Below are 26,395 nucleotides of genomic sequence, written 5' to 3'. Positions count from 1 at the left end.
ACAGTATTTCCTTGAAAAAAAGTAGGTATCATTCACAGAGCTATTTTTTTGGTTTTGATTTTTCTTTTTGGCCACACCAGGCACGGCATGTGGGATTTTAGTTCCCCAACAAGGGATCAAACCCATGCCCCTGGCAGTGGAAGCACAGAGTCTTAATGGCTGGACCACCAGGGAAATCCTGGGCTTTTTAAAATAGCTGCATAAGACCTTGTTGCATGTATTTATGGCATAAATTATTCAATCAGTTTCCTATATGCCTGAACAGTTAGCTATTTCCAATATTTTATGACTAAAGTGTAGGGAATATGCATTTTTGAATATGTATTTTTGTACTGTGGGATGTGTGTCTTCAGGGTAAATGCCCAGCAGCGGGATGGCTGGATCAAAGGGTAAATGCATATATCATGTTGTTAGATAGGAGGGTGGGAATTTTTTTTCATCTGGTTTGTTGACTGCTATACTCTTGTTTTCCAGAAGAGTACTTGGCACACAGCAGACACTCAGTTGAGCATTTGTTGAATGAATTAATGGATAGCATGCTCTAGTTTTCCCATATCTAAATAAATGCATTCTCGTGAAGCAGGTTCATGGTTTACCAAACTATTAAGTGGACACAATAAACCAAGTTAATTTACCCTCTCAATTTCCTCTGCTGGTACACCTCGAAGCCGGGCATAAAGGTAAAGATGTTCTCGCCCTGTAAGCAGGTCATCGATTGCATCAAACTGAGGACAGTAGCCCATACTTTGATGGACATCAGAAATATTGGTCAAAATACTGCAAGAAGAAAAAACAATTGGTAGGTTTCCTTCACAAAATGGGTAACCAGAGATCTGGGACTGGAGGAGTTTCTGCCAAAACGATAATAAAGCTCCCTCTCCTCTTCCCATTTTTGCTTTAAAAATGTGAACAACATTTAGGAATCAAAGTAGGGGCTCTTTGGTTAGAAACTGATAAACTCCAGGAGTGCTGAGCTTTGAATCCAGTTGGATTCTCCTAAGATTTCCCTATCTAGGATAAACTGAATACCTGTTACCCAAAGACAGCTGTGCTTTTAGATTGGATCACCTCATGTGTGAGTTTAAAAACAAACGGAAGATCAAACTTAAGAAAAGGAGCAATGCTTTTTTTGATCCCTTTCAAATATTTGGGAAGTAGCTAGAGAAGATGCATGCTTCCCAATGGAAGTGAATTTTCTACTTGTATTTAATGACAGAGATACTGTCAGTGAAAGAGGAACCAATCAGATCACCACACAGAGCAAGAGAACTGCAGAAGAGATGAAGAGATGAAATGAGTTCTGTCAACTCCCTCTAATCAATGTATTCTCCTCCACTAAAAAGTACATTGCCTTGATGAAAAACAAACCGACCACAGACTGGTCCGATTTTCTTGCTCCTTCTCTCATAGCTTAGGGTCTAAGAATGAAGGATAGATGCAGTGGTATGGGATAGAGAGAGGCCATGTACTTCCCTACTGTGACAAAACCATTTAGGTGTGGCCAATTAAAGTCGCTCAGGGAAGCAAGGAGGGCACTTCACCAAATCCACAGGAATTACTACACTTAACAGCCCCAATCCTGTGTCCTAAACCTATAGTTTCTAGCTTCTGTCTTGAGTTTACCTGTGTCTCATCTTGATGTCTCACGGTAAATCTTATTCCATCCCCTTGCTCTCCACTCCCTGCCCTCTCCCCTTTTGTTTCCCATCATGAAGTCATTTGCTTGGTTGGAGGCCAAGCTAGATCTGAAGATGAGGTGGAACCAGTCATGGCCTGGCTCCACCTCTGCCATTCTCTTTGCTCTAGACCCAACAGCAAGGCTGGGAAGGCTGGGGAACCAAATTCATCCTGTCTGAGCCAGTGAAGAATGCTTAGGACTCTCCTCACCCAGGGAGCATTGGGCCACGTTGATGATGGCTTACCCCAGGCAGGCAGAAGTTGGTTTGATGTCAGCAGTGCCTAACTTCACTCATAAACCAGGACAGAGAGTTTCTCTGGGCACAATATGTGTGAGTTCTGCTATTCAAGGAGCAGCTTGTAAAGAAGCAGACAAGTGCCAGCTCATGTTTTCTGTCCTGTCCTGTCCAAGACCAGTCTGTTTCCATGCTCCTTATTTCAGAGAGCAGCAGGCACTCTCCCAGAATCCAAGGGCACATGCCAGTTCTCCCTTTATAAAAGAATCTTGGCCAGCAAAGCCAAGTGTTGGCTCAGAAATAGCCAATGCAGATGAAAGCTTCCGAGGACTCCTGAACAAGCCCCACGTAGAAACTCAACCCAGAGAAAGGGTGCTTCACCACAGACGTTCTTAATCTGGGCCCTAGGGTCATAACTGTGCTTCAGGGCTCAGGCAATCCCCTGAAACTGTCTGTAAAGAACATATGAAGAGAGGCAATGGGAAGCAACTTTTATAGGTACATGTGTTCATCACATGATTAAAGGGTCAGAGGCTTATGACCCACAAAAGACTAAAAACCGCTGATTTGGTGCTTCCAGAGTTTCCTGAGAATTCATGCTAAGGGAGGAATCTTTTAACAATCACAATTCAATTCAGTTCTCCAGACAGTCTTAGACTTTTCAGACCATGTTTGCTGGGAGGTCTGTACCTCCATACAGATCTTTCAGGCTCTCGGAGTCATCCTCAGATACAGGGTGGGGACGAGGACATGCCTCAGGACCTGGGAGAGACACCCTGAGGCAGGATAACAGAACACTCACCTCTTGCCTGCGACAGTGGCATCGCCTGAGGTCACTGGCGTGTCCCCAGTGAGCATCTTGAATGTGGTTGTTTTGCCAGCTCCATTCACTCCCAGGAGGCCAAAGCACTGAGGGAGAACACACAGAATTGGCCTCGCCCTGAAGCCCAAGGTCAGAGTGTCAGGCCCCAGGGCAAGCGGGACCCAGGCTGCCATATAAAGGTGATTAGCCATTTATGGCATATGGGAGCAGAATGTGTCATTTGGCATGAGGGTGATTGTGAGCTGAAGGCAAATGGGAAGAAGCAGACATAAGACAAGCTGTCTGCCCTCCCCTTATTTGCCTCAAACCAAGACATAAATTTACAAGGTGTTCCCCTTTCCTCTCTATCAAGATGGACAAAAGTAATCACTGGAGACAACTTTAGACTCTTACTAGCCTGGAGACGACACTGCTGCTGCTGCTGCTGCTAAGTCACTTCAGTCGTGTCCGACTCTTAGCGACCCCATGGACCGCAGCCTACCAGGCTCTTCCATCCATGGGATTTTCCAGGCAAGAGTACTGGAGTGGGGTGCCATTGCCTTCTCCAGGAGACGACACTAGAGGAATCTTTATCACAAGCTTTAATAACTAGCCTTATCTGCCATTATTTTCACATACAGGGCTTCTCTGGAGGCTCAGATGGTAAAGAAACTGACTGCAATGCAGGAGACACAGAAGATGTGGGTTTGATCCCGGCTCAGGAAGATCCCTTGAAGTAGGAGTGGCTACCCACTCCAGTATTCTGGAGAATTCCATGGACAGAGGAGCCTGACAGGCTACAGTTCATGGGGTCACAAACAGCTTACCCACACACTTGCCTGCAATCCACCCTTCTAGAACCTGTAAGTCCATCTCCTTTGTCTTGTGACTTCCCTAAAAATGTACTGTTCCTTTGCTAAGGTGCCACGTGAGCCCAAGTTCTAATCACCCCTTCAGGGTAGTCATTGCTCCTGCCCAGGTACAGTGCACATGCCAGCAAACTTTCTCTTTGCTTCTCTCTCATTACTCCATCCTTTATCAGTCCAATTTTTAGAGCCCTGGCTTCAGAACCTAAGAGGGCAGTAGGAAGCAGAATTTTCCTCCTTGACAGTGACTGCTGAGCACTTGAAATGCATCTACGTGTACTATAAGCTTAAATGCACACTAGATTTTGAAGATTTAGAACAGTAACAAAAAAAGAATGTAAAATATAAATGACATTTTATATGACTTACATGTTGAAGTAAGTATATCTGATACTACTTCAGATATATTGGACAAGATTAATGATTAAGACTAATTTCACCTGCTTTTCCCCCTATGGCTACTGGGCAATTAGAATGACCTACGTGGCTTGTGTTTTATGTCTATTGATCAGCTCTGTTTCAGAGGAGACCAGAGACATGCATGGGAGCTGGTTTCCTGAGGTTCTTTCACATGTGGCTCATAGAGTACCCACCTCTCCGGGGCGGACTCCCACACACAGCCTGTCCACTGCTGGGCTGGAGGTGCCTGAATAAACCTGCAAGATGAGAGGAAGTGGACGGAGGACTAACAGAGCGTTAAACGGGGGAGGGCAAGAGAGCAAACGATGGCTTAGGCGAAGGTTACACATCGACACGGATGCGATAGAGGTGCTGTGAGCACTGACAGTGTTGAAGCTGAGCCCCTGTGCGGAAATGGAGAGCAGGAAGATTCATTAGCAGGGCTCAGTTGCAGCGGCTCTTGCTGAGGCCCTGTGTCAGTGCCCAAGATAAATGCTAGGGAAAGTGCCTGAAAGTTCTTGGAAGACTAATTATAACAAAGATGATAATCTCACATAAAATTGGGAAAAGGAACTGCTTGCATTAGTATATTGCCTATTCTACAGAAGGCAAATCACAGCATCGTGCCATCTGAGTCCAACTGGCAACTCCAAACTAACATTTCTGTATCTATTCCCTTACCTTGGTGAGTTCATTTAGCCGTAAGATATCAGTTTTATTTCCTCCACTAATAATTCTCTGTCTTTCTTCAGCCACATCATCATCTTCATCTATGATGGGCTCCTTTGCAGGCTCAGTAGTCCTAGGGGAAGACAAGAGGACAGAGAGGGCTGGTGCACAGTGTCCTTAGCGCTGTCCTTTCATCGTACCCTCTGCTCATTCACTGGCCTCTACCCCAGCCTAGCCTTCCACCCCTAACGCTTGACTCTCAAAAGGACTCTGCACAGGAAAGATGTCAGGCATTAGGCAGAGAAGGCAAGCGCTCGAGACCAGAGTCTGCCCTGGTCTCCAGTCCTGGCCTCCCTGTGTGTGATGGTGAGGATGCTGCCGAACCTCTCCAAACCTCGCTCCTTCAACCATAAGACAGGGAGCGGGTGGTAAGAACATCTGCCTCATGGGATTGTGGTAAAGACGAACTTGGCACAGGGTCTGGCATAGAGTCAAGACTCAAAACCTGGTAGCTGCTATCATGATAGAACCCTTCATCTATGGTAAGCACTCAACAAATGAGAGTGACTAGCAACCAAGCCTCCTACTTCTTTTAGTCCATCAGGTTACCTCCTGTCCCAAACTATAGTTTTCCATCAGCTGCAGGTTAAAACCCTAACTCCTCAGCTGAAATCCCAGGGACCTGCAGTCAGGCCCCACCTACTCTTCCCACTCATCCTCCCACTAATCTTTCTTTTTTTATTCAAAAAATTGTAGAGAGTTTTATTATTGCAGTTAATGGTGTTATTATTGGGAGAGTCCCTTGGACAGCAATGAGATCAAATCAGTCAATCCTAAAGGAAATCAACCCTGAATATTCATGGGAAGGACTGATCCTGAAGCTGAAGCTTCAATACTTTGGCCACCTAATGAGAAGAGCTGACTCACTGGAAAAGACCAGTGATGCTGGGAAAGGTTGAGGGCAGGAGGAGAAGATGGCAACAGAGAATGAGATGGTTGGATGGTATCACTGACTCAATGGACATGAGTTTGAGCAAGCTCTGGGAGATGGTGAAGGATAGGGAAGCCTGGCATGCTGCAGTCCATGGGGTCACAAAGAGTTGGACGTGAATTAGTTACTGAACAACAACAACATTGGTAGAGAAATTACATTCCAAATGGCCTGGCCCACCCAGTTAGTGAGTCAAGAAACAGAGAGTAGCAGAATTATATCCAATCTCCTTATTGTCCATTTGAGGAAACAGGTTCACAGAGGGGCAGACGCTTCTGTCAGGTCAGGTCCTACAGCTCAGAGCCCTGCCTCCCTGCACTGGATGGTTCTCCTGCAGCACAATTACTCTCCAGTAATTAATTCAGTAATACTCAAACCCTTTTGAATACGTACACTCAACATAATTTTGAAAAGCTTTAAGTAGATACCTAAATTTTCTCCCCACACCTTTTTTTTTTGGCCATGTCGGGTGGTGTGTGAGATCTTACCCATTTATCTCTTGGACTGACTCCTCCACCAACCATAGCTGCATCTCCCCATCTACCCTCAGCTCCCAGCCCGGGTTAGGCTTTCCCAGCTCCCAGCCCCTGCAGGCATTTCCAGTGGCTCAGTGTTATTGTTCTCCTGCCCTGCCAAGCAGAACCCTCACCATCCTTAACAACACAGCCCCTTCTCGGAACACCCTGAGTACCCTGACCTACATGCTCTCCTCCCTCCGTTCCTGGCCATATCCAGTTCATTACAAAGTTTTGTCTAACAGACTTCTTACTATTTCCTCCATCAACTTCTTTTACTCTCTCCTAACACCCTTGCTCCTTTCCAGGCTACCCCTGTCTCTTGCCTAGATAACAAAGCAGCTTCCTGTATGATCTCTCTGTTTCTAATGCTTGCAAATCATGTCATCTCCCTGATTAGAACACCCCAACAACTTTTTGCTGTCCTCAGGCTTAAATTCTAAGTCCTCACCAAGGTGAGGGGGCATTTCATGACCTGACTCTGCCTTCTTCTCCACTCATCTCTCACCCCCACCCCCCACCCCAACCCTCTCCTTTCACAGCCATCCTGAACTCCCCACATGTGTGCACACCCACTACCAAGAGCACCCATTCTTCCCTCCTCTCCTTTCTCTCCTTTCCTGGTTGTTTCTCAGGATGGGCCCTGTTGTCTTCTTGAAGCCAGAGATTCTGAACACTTCTCTGGTCCTCTTCCTGGTCTAATACAGAAGGATACACTTGATGTGTTGACATCAGAGTTTGAAGCTAAAGTGTCTGTTTCAGTAAATAACCCTTGCTTCTCTCCCACCCAAGGCCTCTTAAAGAGGCACCCCTGCCCCCCCAAAAAAAGAGGTAACCAAAGCTGCAGAGGGGGGCCTGCAAGGACTGAGGGTCCCATGGACAAATCCTCCTGCTAGAACCACTTTCTGGCCATGTATTTTTATTCTAAGTGTGTTGACATTCATTATCTTATTCAATCTCCTTCCAATAACTCAATTCCCTGAGGATTAAAAGCTAAAGACAAGTTCTCTGAGTCTTTATTTATATGTGCCCACATTTGGCCTGAGAGGGTGAGAGGGTGAGAGGGTAAGGGACAAACACTGTCCAGGAAAGCTTTTTCTGAGTGCCCAGTGACTTGCAGTTCAGCCCTCTGAGCCGAAGCCAGTAAAATATCAACTTGGGTTGCAGAGGGGGCTGCCTTCTGGAAACCTGAGCACCCACTTCAGAATGAGGCAGGGCCTTGAGCAAGAGAATGGGAAGAAAGGCATGGCTGGGCTGGGTCAGGGTTGGCAGACAACCCTCTTGCTCCCCAACCAGGGGGGCATGACCACTGCTCCACCCCCGCCACACTGCACCTGGCCGCCTTCACCTCAAATATCACCCCCCGCATTATTCTCTCCCCCCTCTGCCCTGTCCCCACTCTCAAATCTCTAATTAGCAAAGGGACCTGATTTGTCTATTTCCTCATGAATGCATATATTGATTTCCTAGTACTTTGGATATCAATGAATCATTATCATTTGTGATGCTATGATCCAATTTAATATGATTATGTTTATTAAAAGAATGGGATTAAATACTAGTGATTGAAATTAATCGTGTTATATTCTAAACACTTTAAAATTTTCACAGATTCTAATGTGACTCTTTTAATGTGTCTCTCCTTGCATTATTCAGAACAAGCCAGGCTTTGAGAGCATAACAATCTTTACGGAGTGGGGCTCATGAGGAAAGAGATGACTGCACGGATGTGAAATCAAGTCCCCTGACTGACAGATGTGAGGAGCTGGGCTTGGTACCTGCAAGGTAGTGGCGGAGCATACCGTCGGCTGAAGAAGAACTGGTATTGGATAAGGAGCGTCAAGAGGAAGTACACCACACCTTCTGTTGCCATGGCAGCCAGGTTCTTCCCAATCAGGTCCCACTGGAATGGGTTTGAAGAGTGCTCCTCACCTGGGGATGCAGACCACCAGAAAAGGACGGGAATGAAGTCCTGCTGCCCAGCCATCCCAAGACCTAGTTAAAACACTAGGCTCAGCTAGACCACGCCTTATGCAAGGGATTAAGTCAGTGACAAACCCGAGTCTCTGTGTTGTGTTTAGTTTCTCAGTTGTGTCTGACTCTTTTCGACCCCATGGACTGCATGCAGCCTGCCAGGCTCCGCTGTCCATGGAGATTCTCCAGGCAAGAATACTGGAGTGGTTGCCATGACCTTTTCCAGGGGATCTTCCCAACCCAGGGATTGAACCAAGTATCCTGCAATGCAGGTAGATTCTTTACCGTCTGAGCCATCACCCGAGTCTCATATTGGCTCAAGTCAGAGTAGGAACTGTCCCTGATCCCTCCTATGCCCCTCAGCCATGGACACAGAAGCACCCTGATTCCTTCTAGTATCAGGAAAAAATCCCAGACCAACCAGGTGCCCCCGGACCCAGTCCAGGCTGCAGGTTGGTCATAGAAACTCCCACTGGAGCCCTCCCAGTCTTGGAGGATCCAGGGCCACATGACTGCTACCCACCAAACCGGGCATAGACGTCTGTCACTGCCTGGCTCAGTGCCAGGTCAATGAGACCCCGGCCCAGGCAGAAGTGAGGGAAGATAATGAGCAGCTTCCTCAGCATGGCATTGATCCTGAGCAGCATCTGAAATATAGAAAAGCAGGACAGTCAGTGATGGGGCCAAGCCTGTCCGCCCCCTCCTGAGTGGAGTTGGGCCAGGGGATGGTGTGCAGCCAGAGGGGCCTGGCTGCTGGAGGGATCTGTCAAGCAGATAGGAGGCTTGGGAATACTCACAGGAGGGGCCCCTAGCCAGCAGCCTGCTTGGGGAGCTTTCACAGCAGACTCACTTTGAAATTCCACAGGAAGCCCCCCAGGCTTTTGTTACCAGGAGATGCAGCAGGTGCTGGGCCTGTGGCCTGGACTCTCCCTTCTTGGGTATAGCTGCGGGCTGTGTTGGGGCTCAGGCTCTGTCACTGGCAGTGTCGCAGCCTAGCTTGTACCAAAGTGGAGAGGGCCCCTGAGCATCTTCTAGCTCTGCCTCTCAGCTCCCATAGGACAGCAGTGGCTGTCTGCAACTGTCGCCAGCAGAAAAGATGGCCGGAGATCCTCCCTGGTGCCGGGGGTATGCTGGGGGACTTGTTTTCAGGTGGTAGACTGTATTTGCTGTATGAGCCTCAAGTGCCAGTGTCAGGCAGAGGGGACACCAAGGGGCTGAGGCTGACCTACTTTTCTGGCCCATCCCTGCCGTACAACCTCCTTCCTCTCTGGCCTCTTCACTTTCGCTTACATCACCTCATCTCCGCCTATCTACCCCTCCCCACCGTCCCTCTACACTCTTCCTGGAAGGCACTACGTTCTTCTCTCTAGGCCCTTGCACTTGTAACTTCTATTAACCATTGCTATTAGTGAAAAGAATGCTCTTTCCCCTCCTGCTCTCTGGCAGATAACTGCCCTTCTTTAGAAACCTAGCTCAAATACTCTCTTCTAGCCTAAACCTTTCCAGATTCCCACGGAAAAACATCGAACCCTCTCTTAGAGAACTTACCATGTCACCATGATTAATTTTTTTTTAACCTGCATATTTTCTGCACTAGTCACTGGTGCCCAGAGAGCAGGAACTGGGTCCAAATTATTTTGGTGTCCTTCCTAAACACCTGATACCTGATTAGCTCATTGTAGGTACTTCATTGTTTATTAAGTGGGTTAATAAAATACTACTTATTCCAAGCCAGGTTTGAACTGAATTCCTCTATCAAGGTCCTGCTGACCCGCTCTGGTCTGTGGTGCTTTATCAGTCTTGCTCCTTTGATGTTCTGTCACACGCTGTCTCATGGAAGGTTATGAACCTCCATTTATCTCAGTTCCTAATTTGGTGTGCAGGTCATTTCCTCACCGGAAGGGAGTTCCTGGGGCCACAGTGGTTTATATTGGCACGTTCATCACACGGTGCTCTCCTAGTGGATGTCTCTGTGACCTGAGGAGCCTCCTGTGGGATTCTGGGAATTTCTGCAGCATCCATCTATTCCACAATTTAGGGGGAAGCAATCAGCTTTTTTTTATGCAGGGGAGGGGTACACACTCAGTAATTGTTGGCTAAATGAGTGCAGCCGGCAGGAGTGGGATGTTTTGAGTTTAAGGCTCAACATTCAGAAAACGAAGATCATGGCATCTGGTCCCATCACTTCATGGGAAATAGATGGGGAAACAGTGGAAACAGTGTCAGACTTTATCTTTTGGGGCTCCAAAATCACTACAGATGGTGACTGCAGCTGTGAAATTAAAAGATGCTTACTCCTTGGAAGAAAAGTTATGACCAACCTAGATAGCACATTGAAAAGCAGAGACATTACTTTGCCAACAAAGGTCCATCTAGTCTAGGCTATGGTTTTTCCTGTGGTCATGTATGGGTGTGAGAGTTGGACTGTGAAGAAAGCTGAGTGCCGAAGAATTGATGCTTTTGAACCGTGGTGTTGGAGAAGACTCTTGAGAGTCCCTTGGACTGCAAGGAGATCCAACCAGTCCATTCTAAAGGAGATCAGCCCTGGGATTTCTTTGGAAGGACTGATGCTAAAGCTGAAACTCCAGTACTTTGGCCATCTCATGTGAAGAGTTGACTCATTGGAAAAGACTCTGATGCTGGGAGCAATTGGGGGCAGGAGGAGAAGGGGACGACAGAGGATGAGATGGCTGGATGGCATCACTGACTCGATGGATGTGAGTTTGAGTGAACTCCGGGAGATGGTGATGGACAGGGAGGCCTGGCGTGCTGCGATTCATGGGATCGCAAAGAGTCAGACATGACTGAGCAGCTGAACTGAACTGAAGCTTTTATTTTGAAGTAACACACTCTATTAAGATGTGGAGAGTTGTGAGCCTGTGACAGAAGCAACTCTAAAGAGCAGCATATTCAGTCTTCCAGGATGCTCCAGTCATTAGTGGAGTCTGTTCTCATCCATCTCCTTTCTGGGGTCTGACTGTGATGTGGTACATTTCTTATTAGTCATGGGACAGCTGGGGTTTTGCTTCTTGCTTAGTGGCTACAGAAAGCCTGATGAGGTCAGGGAAAGAGTTGCTCTCAGGAAGCCATGCGACTGGGTGGTTAATGCAGGTTTGCCTTGGGTCCTCCCAGCAAGGCCTGGAGGCAGGCGTGGGGAGAGGGGCCACAGGACAGGTGTGCAGATGTGCTGGCTGGTGCCCACCCTCTCAACTGCAAAGACCTTCCGAGAGAGAGAAAGGCAAGAGAGGTGCTGGGGACACAGGCACACGGAAGAGCCCACTGATCCTCGGGAATGTTTCCAGGACAGCCAGGGCTCAGACACAGAGGACCAGGGGAGCAAGTGCAGAGCAAAGACAGCCCTGGGGCACTGCCACTAAACCAGTATTCATTCTGCCAGGTCTTGCTGGGCAAGGAGCAGTCTGGGGGTGTGCGTGTGACAACTGCACTGCACAGCTCATAGAAGTGGGTCATTCAGCGCTACAAATTCCTAACCCTAATCTCAGGATTAATCTTCATATTATTCTGTTACAATATGCGTATGAAATTGGGAGAAAGGTCATACATGCATTTGTTTATATGTCAGCATACTGAACACCCATGCACACACTCCGGAATACATTAAGAAATTCAAACCAAACGTTGCCTCTGGAGAATGGAACTAGGCAAGTGGGAAACAGGAATAAGGAGGAGACTTTTCATGTATGCCTTTCTGTTCTTTTTAAATTCTGAAATGACATGAATGCTTTACATTGTGTATATGTGTGTGTAAAACCTAAGACCCAAAGTCCCCAAGGATACTTTCTTGAAGAAGTAAGATCTAAAAGCTTAGAATTATGAAAGGGCTTTTATAAATTGCAGAAAGGGTCCAGAAAACCATGACATTCAGAGCATATGAATGAACAAGGAGCTTAAAGAAACAAAGAAAGGAAGGGAAGAGGGAGGGATAAAGGAAAGGAAGAAGCAACATTCATTTACACACTAAGAACTGACAGACACAGAGTTTGCCCCTGGCTCTGGTTGACCTTCACACACTCTCTAGTGTCCTAATAACTAAACAAAGAAGCCAAGAAAGGCACACTTACCCGGTTATTCTCAAATAATTCCAGGACGAAAGTGATGGCACTGCTGTTGATGCCAATGAACAGATTAGCACAAGATAAGGCCACATAGGCAGTGCTGGGGATATCGAACAGGAAGGATGCTGGGTACATCATGGGAATGATTGCCCACCTGTGTGAAATGACACAATTCAGTTGATGGTGTTCCAATTTCCACCCCACCTGCTGTGCCCCTAGGTATAATTCATCCCCCTCTCACACGGGGTGGTATGTCTGCACTGATGAGTCCAGGGGAACCAAAGAGATACTGTCTTCCTTGCTTTTTGCTCTTCATCTTTGAATGGAGACAAACAATGCCTTTCCTGACCACCTCGTGGAGTTTTTGTGAGGAGTAATGAGAGAGGAGCTGTGAATGTGCCTTGTAGATTATAAAGCCTTACACAATATATAGGAGCATTCTCTACCCTGCAACACTTTCCATTCTAGTCTGGATCAGCAAAGCTGGGCTGAGATTCCAACAGGCTAATATTCATAGCTCACTGGAGCTGATATGTCATATTCACACTTGTTCCTGAATTCTCTAAGAGAGATGAATAGAGGCCATTACTCTGGGAAGGGCCAGGTATCCTGATCTCCATTTTGCAGATGGGGAAACTCAGGCCCCAGCGAGGTGAATTAATTGTCTACAGTTATATGTATAGTAAGTGGTGGGCTTAGATATAAAGTTGTATGCTCTGTAATTCTATTGGATTTAATCCTTGCATTATTTTCTGGTCCTGACCCAGGAATGACTTTTCAGCTGTAGTCTTCTATGTTACAAATAACTTTTGGCTTGGTATAGGAGACACTGAGATGGACAGATTGACCACAGATGAATGAGAGTCAGAGCTGAGTGAGGAACTGGGCAGTGATGGATTCTCAGACTTTTGTCAGGCCATAGTTTGAGTGGAGGAAGATTAAGATTCAAACCATATGGGGCATCTCCATTGTTCCTGAGTGCCCTGGGCTGCAGGAACAGCTCCATGCATGGAGTCAGAAACAGAAGCCAGCCAGATTCCTGATCAGCAGCCGCAGACCCCGCCAGGAACTAGAAGCTGATCTCGACACTGGAAACCCAGGTTTTCTGTCAGCCCTGGCTTCCCTTCCCATTAGCTAATGGCCCACACAACTCACCCATATAGCATAAGCAGTGCAACAAGGGCTGGAAGGTTGTCTGAAGAAGTGTAGGCTTTCTTCTGAAACCCGATGAAGATGCCCACCACCAGCGCAGCGCTTACAGTGTAATTCATCTTGAAGAGAGAAGAGAGGAGCAAGGCCCTTAATCTCTGCACCTCTGTTTCTCATTCAGTAAGACACGGGCTGGGCCAGGCTCCTCCAGTACTTACAGTTTGGGATTCTGATTCCGTTTGTATAAACAGTTCTTGGCTAGCAAATGTATTGTAAAGGTGTCCTTCGTCCTCCTACCCTGCTTCACCCCCACTTCCCTACAAAGGGAACCTTCAGTTGTATCTTTTGGAACAATGAATTATAAAATTCCACTTGATTTCTCCTCTTTCTAATCAGTCTCAAAGTCCTGTTGATTCTACTTTCTAAGCATGTCTCCAGAATTCAGAAAAATTTATAGTATAATCCTTGGTCTTACATCACTCCCTCCCCTCTCTTCTTAACAGAATTTAGTCCATCAGGCTGGACAGGGAAAGGCGGGCAGCCATGGTGAGGACAGGGGAGGAGTCAGAATGGTCCCAAGCAGAATGAGAACCTAAGAAGGACATCCATGGAGGTGACTTGGTATGGGGTGCTGGAGCCCCAGGTGGGGTCAGGATGGTGTCCTTACGGGGGCTGATCTGGTGTGCTATATCAGAGCCAGAGCAGAATGGAGAGGGCCTGCACAAGAAGGCGGGTGGCTGGAGGAGGGAGAGGAGGGTGTCCACACAGTGGGGAGGATGAAGGCAGAGATGGGGAACTTACTACATACAGGTGTGTTGCTCAGGCAGGTAAATGAGTCAAGGGCAATAGCAACCAGTTTTTCACGTTTGGAGAAGGGAGCTACAAATATGTAAAAACAGAAACCAGAGTGAACCTGTAGTGCTGGATTGGAACTAGTGGTGTTTTTTAGTGAATGTTTTGTTCAGTTTTGTTGGATTCCCAGGTCCCTCAGTGGTAAAGAATCCTCCTGCCAATGGTGGAGGCAGGTTCAATCACTGGATTGGGAAGATCCACTGGAGAAGGAAATGGCACCCTACTCCAATATTCTTTCCAGGGAAATCCCATGAACAGAGGACTCTGGCAGGCTACGGTCCGTAGGGTTGCAAAAGAGTTGGACCCAACTTAGTGACTGAATAGCAATAAAGCAACAATTGTTCAGTTTAGTTCAGCATATAGATGAAGTCTAGATGTACTTGTGTGCATGTCTATGTATATACACGCGCATCTCACCTAGATCTCACATCTCACACGCGCATCTTGTCTCCACTGTGAAGGCCTGGGACCATTGATACCCCAGGGGCAAGGAATATATTCACCACCAAGATCTCAGTTTTGAAGGACATTTTCCACTGGAAGGAACCAGAACTCCTTGGGGAGATGACTGACTCCAGGGTAGGACTGGGCAGAGAACTTGGATGAGTTCAAGGAACATGTGGACACAAGTCAAAAGGGCATGGGAGCTGGCTTGGAGGACATCCCACTGGCCAAACTGGGGATAATCAGAGCACCAAAATCAGTAAGAAAGGTATCAGACTGTAATCTGGATTAACACAGGAACCATGACTCCATAAAAGCATAAATAAACATATGAATAAATGGAAAGTTTGATTTAAAAAAACCAGGATATTTACACAACTTCAAAGTTGTTGTTTAGTCACTGAGTCATGTCCTGGGGAAGGAGGTGTCTGTGTATGGTTGATGTCCACGTTCCAGAAACAGACTTGAAGAAAGTGACCTCTCAGCTGCCTTGCAGATCTTTTTTTTCTTTGAGGTAAAGCAATCTCTTGAGTATTATTACAGTTTTACTTTTGTGTTGGATGAAATTTAAAAGATTACTTTGTTGTTGGGGAACTTACTCTGTTTCAGGAGGACTCCATGAGGCTAGAAAACTTTAAAAATTGTGTTTTCTTTAGTGGAAGTTTTAAATTTCTAAATAACTCCTCTCATCTTATTGTGGAGGCCATCTAAAAATATCATTGATATCCCAATATTTTTCATTGAAAAATATTTAGTAACCTGGAAAATTGATATCGAATTAGAACTTACTTAATTCTTTTATTTAATGGTAACTTAGGTTTCAAACTCTGGAAAGACAAGGGAGATGTGGAAATAATTTTTAAATGCCTGTTGTTGTTGTTTAGTCACTCAGTCATGTCCCACTCTTTTGTGACCCCACGGACTTTAGCCCATCAGACTCTTCTGTGTGTGTGTGTGTGTGTGCGTGTGCGCGTGCGCGCGCGCTCAGTGGTGTCCAACTCTTTGTGAGACCATGGACTGTAGCCTGCTAGGCTTCTCTGTCCATAGGATTTCCTAGGCAAGAATACTGGAGTGGGTTGCTATTTCCTTTTCTAAGGGATCTTCCTGACCCAGAGATAGAACCCATGTCTCTTGCATTGGCAGATGGATTCTTTACCACTGAGCCACCAGGGAAGCCCTAGCTTCAGAGCACCTCTCTCCAAATCCTGATTAATTATAAGGAAAAAAGAGTAACTTTACAGCGAACAAGCTCAGCAGATACCATCTTAATCAAGTGACAAAAGTGATCATCAGTAATAGGACAAATTGAAGTTAGAAGCTACCTGATAGGATGTAGTGAGCAGGATAGAGCATCCACTCATGAAACGCGCTGCTATGACCTGAATCCAATCATGAGGCAACATTAGGCAAACCCCAACTAATGGACATTGTGCAAAACAACTGGTCTACGATCTTCAAAACTGTCAAGTCGCGAGTGTCAAGGAAAGAGGGAGGATCCATCCCAGGCTGACGGAGACTGAAGGGACAGGGCAACGAAAGGCAGTGTGTGTGTGTGTGTGTGTGTGTGCGTGTGTGCGTCTTATGAGGAAGTTACTCTCAAATGGCTCAGAAAAAAGTTTCAAACTGTATTTTCACTGTTTTTATAACTTTGTGGTTATTTCAAAATTTAAAAGAAAAGAAAAACAGATGATATATTAAAAATAACTTACAGCATCACATATGTGCTGAGTGAATGATATAAACAACGTGTTTGTTCATTTATTCAACAATGACCTCCAGGCCAGTGTTATCTTTTTACCATTGGCCAACGAGGGTGCTTAGTTCCAACAATATAGCTCCTTGAATTGATTCCAGGCCATTCTTAAAATTCTAGAGCATCAGGAAGCCTGCTGGCATCGTAGTCACCATTTCCAAGCTCTTCATTAGACTGCCAAGTGTCTACTTTGCTAGAATCATCTCCCACTCAGACACTCACTTTGTCTTTCTGTCCACAAATTTCTCCTTAGGCTCAGAGATCTCTGTCTATAGCCAGGCACAAGCGTGGGTCAGCCTCAGCTGTAAATTCTATTCCTGTCTTTTTAAAAAAAATAGGATGCAAAACCAGAACTTTAATAGCTTTTCAGTGCAGGAGAGCCTAGCTTCTCTCATGTTTAAAGCACAGGCCAATATGAGTGACTACAAGTGATGTTCTTGTTCAAAGGGAGGCTTACGGTCTCTGACCTCCTCCCCATGTGTTCATAAGTGTTTCCTCAGGTAGACAGAAGCTAGAGAAAAGATTAGTTGCTACCGGTGATTTCTGGTTTTATACTGTTAAATGATGGCTGCTTAGTAAGTTGAGTAAGAGAGAAGAGATCATGTCTTCATAAACCCTAAATCTGTCATCATTATTAAAAATCATAGTGGAAAAGGTTGTGTTGGTCTCCATCATGATATATTCTATCTTCGCATGAAGTGGAAGACTAACATCTTCATGTTAGTCTTAGAATGTTGAGATAAAACAAAGTATCTTGGTCCCAAGATGCCTGGAATAGACAGGAATTGGTGTCAAACAGCTCCCACATTATAACCAGACCTTTGCTGTCAAGTCATTTGGACCCTGTAACCTGTAGTAAAGTAGCCCATCCTGACCCCTTTCTTCCCCCACCAATTCTGATTCTGAGGTAGTAGTCTGCTTCTGATTTGATATATAGCTTTTTTTTCATGTTCTCTGAAGTGGTAGCTCATCTAATATAATGAAGATCTGGTTGGGAAATCAAAATAAGGCCCCTGGATAGGGTTTCCAGATTTAGCAAATAAAAATGTTGAACATGCAATTAAATTTGAATTTCAGGTCAAAAACTGATAAATGTTTTTGGGTAAGAATGCAGTATTTGAGGGGGACTTAGGATAAACTCCTACAAATAGCTGTGAAAAGAAGAGAAGCGAAAAGCAAAGGAGAAAAGCAAAGATATAAGCATCTGAATGCAGAGTTCCAAAGAATAGCAAGGAGAGATAAAAGAGCCTTCCTCAGTGATCAGTGCAAGGAAAGAGAGGAAAACAACAGAATGGGAAAGACTAGAGATCTCTTCAAGAAAATTAGAGACACCAAGGGAACATTTCATGCAAAGATGGGCTTGATAAAGGACAGAAATGGTATGGACCTAACAGGAGCAGAAGATATTAAGAAAAGTGGCAAGAATACACAAAAGAACTATACAAAAAAGATCTTCATGACCCAGATAATCACAATGGTGTGATCACTCACCTAGAGCCAGACATTCTGGAATGTAAAGTCAAGTGGGCCTTAGGAAGCATCACTACGAACAAAGCTAGTGGAGGGGATGGAATTCTAGCTGAGCTGTTTCCAATCCTAAAAGATGATGCTGTGAAAGTGCTGCACTCAATATCCCAGCAAATTTGGAAAACTCAGCAGTGGCCACAGGACTGGAAAAGGTCTGTTTTCATTCCAATCCCTAAGAAAGGCAATGCAAAGAATGTTCAAACTACCGCACAATTGCACTCATCTCACACGCTAGCAAAGTAATGCTCAAAATTCTCCAAGCCAGGCTTCAGCAATACATGAACCGTAAACTTCTGGATGTTCAAGCTGGTTTTAAAAAAGGCAGAGGAACCAGAGATCAAATTGCCAACATCCGTTCGATGGTCGAACAAGCAAGAGTTCCAGAAAAACATCTATTTCTGCTTTATTGACTATGCCAAAGCCTTTGACTGTGTGGATCACAATAAACTGAAAAATTCTGAAAGAGATGGGAATACCAGACCACTTGACCTGCCTCTTGAGAAACCTGTATGCAGGTCAGGAAGCAACAGTTAGAATTGGGCATGGAACAACAGACTGGTTCCAAATAGGAAAAGGAGTCCGTCAAGGCTGTATATTGTCACCCTGCTTATTTAACTTCTGTGCAGAGTACATCATGAGAAACGCTGGGCTGGAAGAAGCACAAGCTACAAGCTAGAGTTAAGATTGCCGGGAGAAATATCAATAACCTCAGATATGCAGATGACACCACCCGTATGGCAGAGAGTGAAGAGGAACTAAAAAGCCTCTTGATGAAAGTGAAAGTGGAGAGTGAAAAGGTTGGCTTAAAGCTCAACATTCAGAAAACGAAGATCATGGCATCTGGTCCCATCACTTCATGGGAAATAGATGGGGAAACAGTGGAAACAGTGTCAGACTTTATTTTTCGGGCTCCAAAATCACTGCAGACAGTGACTGCAGCCGTGAAATTAAAAAATGCTTACTCCTTGGAAGAAAAGTTATGACCAACCTAGATAGCATATTGAAAAGCAGAGACATTACTTTGCCAACAAAAGTCCGTCTAGTCAAGGCTACGGTTTTTCCAGTAGTCATGTATGGATGTGAGAGTTGGACTCTGAAGAAGGCTGAGCGCCAAAGAATTGATGTTTTTGAACTGTGGTGTTGGAGAAGACTCTTGAGAGTCCCTTGGACTGCAAGGAGATCCAACCAGTCCATCCTAAAGGTGATCAGTCCTGGGTGTTCATTGAAAGGACTGATGCTGAAGCTGAAACTCCAATACTTTGGTCACCTCATGCGAAGAGTTGACTCATTGGAAAAGACCCGAAGCTGGGAGAGATTGGGGGCAGGAGAAGAAGGGGACGACAGAGGATGAGATGGCTGGATGGCATCACTGACTCGATGGACGTGAGTCTGAGTGAACTCCAGGAGTTGGTGATGGACAGGAAGGCTTGGCGTGCTGTGATTCATGGGGTCGCAAAGAGTCACACACAACTGAGAGACTGAACTGAACTGAACTAGGATAAACTATACCTAAAATTATTCATTGTTTTATCTGAAATTTAAATTTAACTGGATATCCTATGTTTATGGTGAGTCGACCACAGGGGCGGTTCCATTTTACCCACTTTGAGGGTGGGGTGAGATTTAAGAAGAGCATGTAGGGTGAAGGACCTCTTTAGATTACCTCTTCAGCTCCAGATGATTCCCAGGAAGGCCAGCCTCAGGCCTGCCAAGCAGTGATGTTTCTGGTGGGTCAGAAGGCCCCTCGTGCAGAACGTGTAGGGCAGCCCCCACTGCAGTTGCTGAGCTGCGCCCTGCGTCTTTCCCCAGCTTGGGCCCTGGGCGTGGCACCTTCTGTCAGCCCTGGCCATATGAGAGCCCCACCCGGCTGTACTCCTTCAGTCTTAACAGACACAAACGCCTTGGGCCCAGGGTGGCGAGAGCAGGTCCATGACCTGATACTTACGATGTCCCAGAGGAAGTTGGTCAGCCAGTAGGTGGTGGGGCTCACTCCACTGACAAACTGGAGGTGCTTGGCCTTGTTCACCCTCTCCTGGATCAAATAAAGGACAAAGCTGGCAGGGACGAAGGACATGGCAAAAATCACGCAGATGGCCACTACAGCGTCCACCGAAGTGGTCAGTCTGCAGAAGGACGAGAGACACGGGGAGAGAGAGGCAGGTGAAGGAGGAGGAGTGGAAGCAGAAGGACAAGATCAGGCTCTGGAAAGTCCTTGCCCCACCCCAGGGAACGGCCTCCAGAATCCCCTTGCTTAACCTGAAGCTTGTCATCCCACTCGACTGTCCAAATCAAGCTGGGTCAAGGTGAAGGTGGAGATTTGTGTGTTTCCTGTTCTAGGCTGATGTTGAATGTTAAGGTTATGTAATATATAACCAATGTATGTAACATCATACACTGTTCCCTGTTAATATGAAAGTCTAGATACATTTTCTTTATATTACATTTTCTAATTATTTGTTGGTTGTGTATAGGAATGGATTTTTACCTCAAAAATATCATGCACTATAATGCTTTTATTAGTTCTAATAATTTGTCTGTAGATACTCTTGAATTTTTATGTAAATAAATATATGGTTTGTGAAAAGAAATACATTTTTAAAGGCAATGAATTATTAAATCACGCATTTAAGAAACACATCAGAACACAGAGAAATGTTACATTATAATGTAAGTTTAAGTGAGAAAGGAACAGGCTGGTTATGCAGGCGCTTGGCAATATTCACTCTTTCCTGGATCAGATAGAAAGCATCTGCCTGATGGGGCAAGTGTGTGCTGAAATCTAACCCAGCCTTCACATACAAGCCATGAACTCTGGTGTGGGCCAGCGCCCACCTTGACAAAGGAACATGTGTTCACACTATGTCGCTTCAGTCATGTCCAACCCTTTGCGACCCTGTGAACTGTAGCCCGCCAGGCTCCTCTGTTCATGAAATTCTCCAGGCAAGAATACTGGAGTAGGTTGGCACGCTCTCCTCCAGGGGATCTTCCCGACCCAGGGATTGAACCCATGTCTCTTTACATCTCCTGTATTACAGGTGGGTTCTTTACCACCAGCACCACCTGAAGCACCTTTCACTAATTCCCACGAAAGCACTATATGTGCTGGTCGACGCCCCTGTTAAAATGACAGATAGCTTGATCCACACACACAGTAAGATTAGAACAAATGATCAGAGGGAAACACCAAAAAATGCTTAGAGGAAATAGCCTAAATTGTTGGGTTATAGAAGCTTAGTTCTTAAAACTCTCTTCTATAAACCTTATTTAGTGAACATATACTATTTTATATACTGTCCCTATAATCACAAGACTCCTATCTCATATTTCATATTCAAAAGGCTTGGCAGAAAGTAGAGAAACTTAGGTTAAGTGGGAATGGACACAGACTATTTTTCCTCAGTCTAGGGCCTCAGTGGGTGTCCCAAGAAAGGCCCCTAGGGCTTCAGATCCAAGTTTAGCCATCACCTTGGGCATGGTCAGTGCACTTGGAGTATACAGGGCCCCCTTACTGCCTTCCAGAAGGAGTTTATACTAACAAAGGCGTTCTCACCAAATATAGACCTTTGATAACGCAAACATGCTACAAATTGCAAAAGTTTTTACTGCTTGAGGCTGAGCCTATGCTTTAGGAACGTAGGGATATGTTGACAGGTCCAAAGCCTGACCGTCTGGGGGAAATTACCGGAATCTAAGATAATTACTGCTGGGGCGATGAAAGATTTACTGAACTTCCCAGTTACTGGCAGTCATTTTGGATAATGGAAAGGAGACGATTTGTGTACGTTCCAGGAGCAATATGTTACCAAAAGCAAAAAGGGAATGGAACCAGACATATGCTCACTTTCCAAATAAGTGAGGAGAAAGAATGGCCAAGCTGTTTGGCACAAGGAATCTTATGTTTCTGTGCACCTGATTAAACAAGCTGGCCATCCAGTCTGGCAGCTCCTGCTAGTGGAAAGCCTCTTGCAGTGTTCAGAGTGGAGAAGGTGACAAGAACTCTGTGAGGCAGGGGGCATGGTGGCTTACACTGTGATCTCAGAGAGCTGCTCCTTGGTCAGGTTCAAGGGCTGGCTTATGATGGTGATGCCATACTCCTCGGGGTTCTTGTCCTTGTGCAGGCTAGCCCGTAAGATGGCGTTGTGGGCCACGTTGAGGAAGCTGACCAGAGCATGCCAACCCTTGTTGTTAAACCACACCTAGAGGACAGAAAGGCGGCTTCCTTAGGCTCTGCTCCACAGGACACTCTGCACGAACAGCAGCTGTTTAAAGAAAAAAATGAGCTGCAAGAAAACAATGGGAGCAGGAGGAAGGTTTTGGCAGCTGGGAGACATTTCATGCCAGATTCCAACAGGAGGAGGAGTGGAATTTAATTAAGCTGGGAAAATAAACATAAAACAGCCACCAGCTCACGTGAGTTTTTAGCTCTAGGGCAGATCATGCAGGGCCAATACCTTAATGTTGTCTTCAGTTTCTAGTTGTTTAACGAAAGCAGGCATTTCTTTAGCGGCCTCTCTGGTCATAGGGCCCTAGAAAGCCATAAAAAACAAACAAGAGGGTTTTTCCCACTCCCCCTCACCACCTCTTCTTAGCACTCATGATCATTTCTATTTCATAGGTGACCAGCTGAAAGTCCCACCAAATCTCCAGTCTGTTTACATACCCCGCTCACATTCATTAACTGGCCAAGGTCACTTAAAAATCCGACAAGTGCTTCTCCAGTGATGGGGGGAGCTGGGAGCTTTCCTCCAATAGAAATTCCTCCATACCTGAGAAGGGAACAAGAAGTCCTCAGCTCTGTGTCATGAGCCATGTGACCGTGTGTGTACCTCATGGCTATCATAGCTTTCAGTTTCTGTAGGAAAAGATGCATTTTTGCAGGAATTGTCTGGACTAGTGGGAAACATGGCTTCACTTTACAAACCAACTTTTCACAGCTTCTTCCTTATCTCCAGGGTACAGTCCTGACTCCTTCTGAGCTTGGTGTTTGCCAGCCTCTCCTACTTCACCCTCCTTATGCCTGACCTCCAGTGGCCTATTCCTGGCATCCAGTCACGCCACGAGCTCCGAGTGGTCTCTTTGCCTTTGGAGGGCTGCTAGTTTCTCTGGGCGCCTCTCCAACTCATCTGTCCTGTGTTATCTTCTCTTTGAGGTCTTCCCTGACTTTCCCCCACCCCTAACAGTGGTTCCTCTCCTCTGCCGCTTCCATACTCTGCAGGTACTTCTAGTGTGCAGGACTCACCATCACTGAACCTGGCCCAGTCTGCCATCCTCTCTTCGTGCCTCTCACCCATCCCTGCCTCAGGGAGTCCCTTCCCTCTCCCTGCGTTGCCTCCTATCTGGTCTTCAGCTGCGATCCTAGCCTTGGGTCTCTCCCTGCCTAACACATCCTCCACACTGGTGCCCTAACACTGGCCTGGGCGTGTCACTCTCTGGCTTAAAACTCTTCAATGGTAGCATAAAAGCCAAACTTCTCAACAAACAAAATTAACTTATTGAGTAGGGGAGGCGGAGGAGGAGAACTTTATTTCTCAGAGACTCAACTTGTCCTCCCCACCTCCCTGCCTTTCTGCCTCAGTTGAGGCCCCTCACTACTTTCTAGCGAATGACTCTAAAAGCTGAATTTTACTTTCATGGCCTAGAGCCTGCCCAGGAAATCAAGTCAACATCAGCTCCACATTAATTCTAGAGGCCCTGTTCCTGAGGGAGCCTAGGGAGGCCAGCTCACTTGTAGACTGTCTCTGGAGGATTCTCAAACCTCAGGAACCACATGAACCTCCTAGATACCTCAGGAACAGGGTAAGTCTGGGGCTGGGCCAGACTCCCTGAGCCTTAAATGGAATGGGCCAAGGAATGCCAGGGTATAGGGTACTTGTGCTCTTGTTATAAACTGTTATTTGCTTGGAGGTTTTAGAACCTCCAGTGGAAGTGAGAAATAGATTTAAGGGACTAGATCTGATAGATAGAGTGCCTGATGAACTATGGACCGAGGTTTGTGACATTGTACAGGAGACAGAGATCAAGACTATCCCCATGGAAAAGAAATGCAAAAATGCAAAATGGCTGTCTGGGGAGGCCTTACAAATAGCTGTGAAAAGAATAGAAGCGAAAAGCAAAGGAGAAAAGGAAAGATATAAGCATCTGAATGTAGAGTTCCAAAAAATAGCAAGAAGAGATAAGAAAGCCTTCCTCAGCGATCAATGCAAAGAAATAGAGGCAAACAACAGAATGGGAAAGACTAGAGATCTCTTCAAGAAAATTAGAGATACCAAGGGAACATTTCATGCAAAGATGGGCTCGATAAAGGACAGAAATGGTATGGACCTAACTGAAGCAGAAGATATTAAGAAGAGGTGGCAAGAATACACAGAAGAACTGTACCCAAAAGATCTTCACGACCAAGATAATCACGTGGGGCTTCCCTGGTGGCTCAGAGGTTAAAGCGTCTGCCTTCAACACGGGAGACCTGGGTTCAATCCCTGAGTCAGGAAGATCCCCTGGAGAAGGAAATGGCAACCCACTCCAGTATTCTTGCCTGGAGAATCCTATGAGCCTGGTGGGCTACAGTCCACGGGTCGCAGAGTCAGACACGACTGAGCGACTTCACTTTCACTTTTTCTTTCACTTTCAGATAATCACAATGGTGTGATCACTCACCTAGAGCCAGACATTCTGGAATTTGAAGTCAAGTGGGCCTTAGGAAGCATCACTATGAACAAAGCTAGTAGAGGGGATGGAATTCCAGTTGAGCTATTTCAAATCCTGAAAGATGATGCTGTGAAAGTGCTGCACTCAATATGCCAGCAAATTTGGAAGACTCGGCAGTGGCCACAGGACTGGAAAAGGTCAGTTTTCATTCCAATCCCAAAGAAAGGCAATGCCAAAGAATGCTCAAACTACCACACAATTGCACTCATCTCACACGCTAGTAAAGTAATGCTCAAAATTCTCCAAGCCAGGCTTCGGCAATACAGGAACCGTGAACTTCCGGATGTTCAAGCTGGTTTTAAAAAAGGCAGAGGAACCAGAGATCAAATTGCCAACATCTGCTGGATCATCGAAAAAGCAAGAAAGTTCCAGAAAAACATCTACTTCTGCTTTATTGACTATGCCAAAGCCTTTGACTGTGTGGATCACAATAAATTGAAAATTCTGAAAGAGATGGGAATACCAGACCACCTGACCTGCCTCTTGAGAAATCTGTATGCAGGTTAGGAAGCAACAGTTAGAACTGGACATAGAACAACAGACTGGTTCCAAATAGGGAAAGGGGTCTGTCAAGGCTGTATATTGTCACCCTGCTTATTTAACTTCTATGCAGAGTACATCATGAGAAACGCTGGGCTGGAAGAAGCACAAGCTGGAATTAAGATTGCCGGGAAAAATATCAATAACCTCAGATATGCAGATGACACCACCCTTATGGCAGAGAGTGAAGAGGAACTAAAAAGCCTCTTGATGAAAGTGAAAGAGGAGAGTGAAAACGTTGGCTTAAAGCTCAACATTCAGAAAACAAAGATCATGGCATCTGGTCCCATCACTTCATGGGAAATAGATGGGGAAACAGTGGAAACAGTGTCAGATTTCATTTTGGGAGGCTCCAAAATCACTGCAGATGGTGACTGCAGCCATGAAATTAAAAGATGCTTACTCCTTGGAAGAAAAGTTATGATCAACCTAGATAGCATATTCAAAAGCAGAGACATTACTTTGCCAACAAAGGTCCATCTAGTCTAGGCTATGGTTTTTCCTGTGGTCATGTATGAATGTGAGAGTTGGACTGTGAAGAAGGCTGAGCGCTGAAGAATTGATGCTTTTGAACTGTGGTGTTGGAGAAGACCCTTCAGAGTCCCTTGGACTGGAAAGAGATCCAACCAGTCCATTCTAAAGGAGATCAGCCCTGGGATTTCTTTGGAAGGAATGATGCTAAAGCTGAAACTTTGGCCACCTCATGCGAAGAGTTGACTCATTGGAAAAGACTCTGATGCTGGGAGGGATTGGGGTCAGGAGGAGAAGGTGATGACAGAGGATGAGATGGCTGGATGGCATCACCGACTCGATGGACGTGAGTCTGAGTGAACTCCGGGAGCTGGTGATGGACAGGGAGGCCTGGCGTACTGCGATTCATGGGGTCGCAAAGAGGTGGACATGACTGATTGATTAACTGAACTGAACTGAACTGAACTGGAGGGAGGAAGTGAAGTGAAGTCACTCAGTCGTGTCCGACTCTTTGCGACCCCATGGGGTGTAGCCTATCAGGCTCCTCCGTCCATGGGATTTTCCAGGCAACAGTGCTGGAGTGGATTGCCATTTCCTTCTCCAGGGGACCTTCCCGACCCAGGAATCGAACCCAGGTCTCCCGCATCGCGGGCAGACGCTTTACCGTCTGAGCCACCAGGGAAGTCTGAGGGAACTGGAGGGAGAGTGCTCCAGAACTCCTCTTCAGGAAGTATCCCCCCTCATTTATG

At 46.0% G+C, this 26,395-nt stretch overlaps 1 protein-coding gene across 1 annotated transcript in view; it reads right to left on the bottom strand.

The window, feature by feature from the left end:
• Nucleotides 1-26,395, bottom strand: part of ABCA4 (ATP binding cassette subfamily A member 4) — a 152,478-nt gene that overhangs the window by 8,091 nt on the left and 117,992 nt on the right. Inside the window, exons 33-44 of the mRNA XM_068964606.1 lie at nt 22,591-22,696; nt 22,382-22,456; nt 21,957-22,126; nt 19,876-20,053; nt 13,361-13,476; nt 12,212-12,359; nt 8,653-8,776; nt 7,958-8,087; nt 4,662-4,782; nt 4,175-4,237; nt 2,716-2,822; nt 636-777 (exon numbers count right to left, since the gene is read on the bottom strand). Coding sequence (XP_068820707.1) covers nt 636-777; nt 2,716-2,822; nt 4,175-4,237; nt 4,662-4,782; nt 7,958-8,087; nt 8,653-8,776; nt 12,212-12,359; nt 13,361-13,476; nt 19,876-20,053; nt 21,957-22,126; nt 22,382-22,456; nt 22,591-22,696 — 1,480 coding nt within the window. The remainder of the gene's footprint in view (nt 1-635; nt 778-2,715; nt 2,823-4,174; nt 4,238-4,661; nt 4,783-7,957; nt 8,088-8,652; nt 8,777-12,211; nt 12,360-13,360; nt 13,477-19,875; nt 20,054-21,956; nt 22,127-22,381; nt 22,457-22,590; nt 22,697-26,395) is intronic.

Source organism: Capricornis sumatraensis, chromosome 2 (genome assembly GCF_032405125.1).
Source record: "Capricornis sumatraensis isolate serow.1 chromosome 2, serow.2, whole genome shotgun sequence".
In the NCBI taxonomy this organism is placed as follows: domain Eukaryota; kingdom Metazoa; phylum Chordata; class Mammalia; order Artiodactyla; family Bovidae; genus Capricornis; species Capricornis sumatraensis.
This window is presented reverse-complemented; position numbering and strand designations above follow the sequence as displayed.